Source organism: Poecilia formosa, unplaced genomic scaffold (assembly GCF_000485575.1).
Source record: "Poecilia formosa unplaced genomic scaffold, Poecilia_formosa-5.1.2 Scaffold622, whole genome shotgun sequence".
NCBI lineage: Eukaryota > Metazoa > Chordata > Actinopteri > Cyprinodontiformes > Poeciliidae > Poecilia > Poecilia formosa.
In genome coordinates, this window is record NW_006800561.1 from 141,178 (window position 1) to 146,492 (window position 5,315).

The window sequence follows — 5,315 nt, forward strand, 5'->3', positions numbered from 1 at the left end:
ACGCGCGCCTCCTTTCATTCAAACTGGACACAGCCTGACCTGTATGGATATTTACGTAAACCTACTGTGAGGAATTACGATCCTTTGGAGAAACCCTGGGTAAGAGTTTAAAACCCGCTGCGTTGGCTCTGGTTGCGCATCTCTATGTGAATAACTTGTAGCGAATTCAGAGGTGCGCGTTGTGGAGTGGTGAGAATGATTTATCTTTGTGAACGAACAATTATATGCGGCGTTTACATCTCTACGCGCTGCCCAGCGTGTGGCTCTGTGTCTGTCTTCCCTGTAAAGTTTATGTCTGTGGTCCCGGTTGGCCGGAGCGTTTGTGGATAAGCAGCGCTAACCTCATCATACAGTTCAGCCCGGTGAGAAGCTTTAACGCTCTCCTCGGAGTCACGCATCACGCTGATTTTATATTGTTTTATTATTATTTTTCCGGTTACACGATGCATCAAACCATATCAAAAGCGTTTCTACTTAGAGTTAATGCGCGCGGCCGCACGGAGATCTGAGAAACTCGTGACCGTCGGGCACGGTCGACCAACCAGAATAGTTTCTGTGACGCTTATTAAAAACTCAACAGACACGAAATGGAAGAGCTACTAAAGCCACATAGCAGCATTGAATTAAATCTCCCGTTTGTTGCGGATCTCTATGTAGTGCAGCAGATTACCTCATCATGCAGGGCCGGTCCAAGGCTGTATGGGACTTTGAGCAAAATATGACTTAGGGGCCCCTTTTGTTGCTAAAAATATCAGCACCTCTAACAGCTTCTGTGTTAGATATGGTGAAATATGGGAGAAGGGAGTAGTTTAATTGGCCAGCCTAAAAAGCAATAAGTTATAATTGCAGTTTATTAATTTGTATTTGTAAATTCAAAGATTAAACTCACAGCATTAGATTGTTGCTATGGTAACAAAACAATCTAACTATGAATATTGTTCTTTGAAGTTTTACAAAGTAAACTTGCCAGCTCCTTAAAATCTGGTATTTAAATGTTAAGCAATTTAAAATCATTTATCTATGCCTAAACCATTGAATAAAATTTAACAGCATTGATCATCTCAATAAACAAATGTTACATTTGTATATCTGTGGTCTGTTTTAAAATATTTGTGTTTATGGGGCCCCTGAAGCTCTTGGGGGCCTGATGGAGCCGCTGACTTAATTTGGATTAAACAGAAGTGCAAATTTGTTATTTCACAACAACAAATTTGCACACAACTAGTGGGCTATTTAAACCCACTAATTGTGGGTTTAAATAGCATTCACTGGAGATCTTTTCCCGTGACATATAATTACACAGTAATACTTTTACATTTCCTGTCAACTTAATATATTTTAATACAAAAACATGGTAGACCGGCGGTGGGCAAACTCGACGCCCCGACCACCGGGCTTAGCAAGTTTTCTGGGGGAAACCCTGAAATCAGGTGTTATGATCAGTTACTTAGTACTTGAGTAGCTTACCGAATACTTTTTGCACCTGCTTAATTAAACGTGTTTAAGTTATGGTACGCTATGTATGAATGATTGCTCTATGGATCACTTTTTAAAGACAAAAAACACCGCCATAAAATAATGTCTATCACTGCAGCGGACGTCCAACCACATGAGAGTAGGGCGACGTGCCGTGGTGGGCATCCCTTATTTTAATTTCTGAAAGGTGGCAACCCTACTTCTTGCTCGTTCTGTATTCTCATCCAGGTCCAGAATCCACGTGTGCAATAGTGAAACCATTTACAACAACACAGACACAGACAAGCCAAACAAGACGTCGCAGCTCAAATACAATCACATTTATTAAACAATCACACAACGCATCATATAAAAGACAAAACAATCAACAAACATAGTTACATGACATATAAAACAAAAAAACAGACATCACAGAGCAGGCCACCCGCCAGCGAGCACCCAGAGAAAAACACATAACCTTCTGCTATCCTAGCTCAAGGTGGCTAGCTTTTCTTCCTCGGGGCATTCCTTCCTCATTACCAAATGTAAAACAGGAGTGTGCCTCTAGCGGCTTTGAAGATGAATTACAACCAAACCTGTTTTGTGTCTGAAAATAGGGCATTTTTAAGTACTTTAGAGAAGACATATTTATCACCCTCTTTTTGGGAGAGTGTGAATCACAGAGGGGCTGAGGGCAACAATTTGACCCTGTAGATATGAGTTCGCACACTAACCAGAAATCTACAGACCAAGTTATTTTCATTCAACTGGTGGTGCTATATTCAGAAGATATATTCTACTAATCAGAATATATTGATTGAAGGATGGATGTAAATTTAATTTAAGTTTTAGACCATAATTAAGCTAATAATTTCAACATTATCTAGAATAGTAGTTCGGGCACACGGCAGATACACAAGCACAGAGAAGGTGTATTGTTTGGAAGCTGACAGGTGTTTTATGTCACAGCAGCTGGTTAAACAGCCTGTTTTCTGTTACCCTAATTGATACCAGCTTGTAGACTCCAACTGTCCTGCCCCTGATCCTGCTTTGAGGTCCAGGGTGGAGCTGGAAGTCATAGATCACCTCAGGCCTTCAATGTTAATGTCTTTGTAATCAGAAAAAACTCTGTATTGCCTTAATTTTAAAAAGCACACATTTATAGTGGTCTGTATCTCACTTTAAATTGAAAACCTCCATGTAGATACCATCAATCAGAAATATTCACCTTCCCCCCCAAAAAGTTAAAGTTTTAGTAATTAATCATTCCCACTTGACAAAAATGTTTTGCAATGAGTTTTTAAACTTCATTGTGAACAAAGTTTCCAACATCAGTTTGCTTCCTTCACTACAGGATATCTCTACACTGCTGCACCTCCATGCATCTGTTCTTGGGTTGGCTGCAGGCATTCACCTTTTACATTTCTCCAGACTCTAGTTTTCAAAACTGAATAAACTTTATTCCTTCCTCTAAATGCCCTGGGTAAAGCGTGCTTTGTTCATGTTCCCCCACAACTTTTAACCATTTTTTTCTGATTATTTTTCACCAAATCTGTATCACTGCAGAGCATTTAATAGCCAGCAATCAGTAAATCAGTAACCAGGCTGCTTCGCATGATGGACCCGACAGCTTTGTCCTCCAGGTAAGGGGTGCTTACTTTGGGGCAAATTGCGACAAACCCAATGAGTTGATTGACAGATGCCATCGTGTCAACTGAACAAGTGTGCGCACCTGACATTCAAATGACGAAACATCCTTGCCCCCTCCCCAACTCAAAAATGAATCCAGCGCCGCTGATCAGAAATGTATTTACGTAAACCGCTTTGCTGAAAATTTTAAGCAATCTGGTAATGGCAGCTGACTTCAGGGAGTTTTCTGTTTTGATTGTACCTGCTCTTACCTTTACATTCAACACTATGGGTCATAGACTCCGGGACTTCTTTGGATTTTATGGTGTTTTAAAATGATTTAAATTACATCTTGCAGAGAGATATTTTATTGTTTTTATGAATAACATGTTTTGATGTTTTAGACATGTGTTGTGGTGTACCCCATAGATGTGTTTTAGACAGTCCTCGTTTTATTTTATCTTTACTCTTTGGGTAAAAATTTTAAATGTTATAAACATGTATCTGTCTTATCACGTGACATTCAATTGAATCACGTGACATTCAATTGAATCACGTGACATTCAATTGAATCACGTGACATTCAATTGAATTGGTCTTCTAAAATGTCTGAATTGCAGAACCTACAATAGCTTAGCTAATGTCTGAAATCAAACTGTGGCTCCATGGGAATTATCCTAAAATGATAAGACAGAAACTTATGCTCCTATAACGATAATATCTTGATGATGAGGTAACATGTTTTCATCTCCTTCTGTGAAGAACAGTGTCAAAAATTTGTTTTGTTTTTTTTGAGTATCTGTCGAGACTCACTGTAAACAGTTTGTTAGAAACAGTTTTTATCATTTAAGAAACTGCTCTAAACTCACATTTTTTGTATCAAATACAGAACCAGAAATTAATGATTTTTCATGCTTGGACTACTGTAGTCATTTTACTTGTTTAAATAAGGTAAATTTGGCTCACTTTCTGACTTTGCAGAATGTGCTTGCAAAGCTTTCAACCCGGGTTAGAAAGTGAGACCACATGATCTCAGTTCTTGCCTTGTTGCACTGGCTCAACTCAATTTGCTGCATGGTTTTCCCCCTCTCTCTTTACCATGTTTCCTGCCGAATTACTTTCAAATAAAGGACACTAGAGCCAACAAAACCTTTAAAAAAAAATGAAAAAAAATTTGAAGCACACAACTCATTCTAGTGTTGATAGTGTTTCTTTCTGTTCTGGATGCAGCTGGAGGTTATACATACAGAAATCAACGCAAGTTAGCAGAGGACATTGACTGGTCATATGCAGGTAAGTTTCTTATGAAGAATATCAAAAAAACATATGGCAGTCTATTATGTTTTGCTGTTGTTATAAATCTTATTGCATCTGTTTGTTGCTGTGCAAATTATCCACACAAGACATTGGGTTACATGCAGGAGTGAAAGTAGGGTACGGTCAGGTACTGCGTACCCCTAAAAGATTTAGCGGGGGTACGCAGTACCAGCAAGACAGGGGAGCGTCTGTCTGCTGTAAAGAATCAACGGGTTCACTGTGCAGCCGTGACTGATTAGTTTTTCAAGAACAATCTAAAACATGACTTAATCAGTTAATAAGTAGCTTTTTCCCCATTTCATATTGTTTCTGAACTCTTAGTGCTTTGCTAGAGCAGCGGTGCAATATGTCGATTGTGGAAGGTTTTGAGTCGATCTCAGACAAACTGAACACCACCAGGTCGCTGAGACCAGCACGTCCTCCTCTGGCTTATCAAAACGTTCATAACTTTATTAAAAACAACAAAAAAATCAATAAAGCGTGTTCAAATTAATGACCCAACAACAACAATAATAATCTCAGTGATTATTGTTTCAACAAGGTATTGCGCAATAATGTGCGTTTTGGTTCAATTACCAAAATAACGAGGAGAGCAGGAGTTTAAAATGAACTAATCAACCACCGCTGTGTTCAGGGAGGCTTATTAATGATCGCAAAATAAATATCAAGCCTGAAAACCTGATATCGTAACGAATGTTATGTTTTTAAAGTAATCTCTGGTCGGTTTGTGGAGCACAGGAGGTTGCCATGGCAGCGGCTGTGCTTAAATGACAGAGAGACGGAGAGTAAAAAGGTGCGAGTGGTTTAGAGTTGATCACCTGTTCAGTTATTTTACCTTAGTTTACCTTTGCTGTGGCTCATCACAGCTGCTGTAGTTTCTGAACGTTCAATAAACGACAAACTTGGACTAATTA

At 39.1% G+C, this 5,315-nt stretch overlaps 1 protein-coding gene across 5 annotated transcripts in view; it reads left to right on the top strand.

Annotated features, from left to right (window-relative positions):
- ptprz1a (protein tyrosine phosphatase receptor type Z1a) overlaps positions 1 to 5,315 on the top strand; it is a 109,233-nt gene that overhangs the window by 44,206 nt on the left and 59,712 nt on the right. For all 5 annotated transcript variants that reach the window (XM_007541662.2, XM_007541663.2, XM_007541664.2 and 2 more), the window contains exon 2: positions 4,315 to 4,377. In XM_007541662.2, coding sequence (XP_007541724.1) covers positions 4,315 to 4,377 — 63 coding nt within the window. The remainder of the gene's footprint in view (positions 1 to 4,314; positions 4,378 to 5,315) is intronic.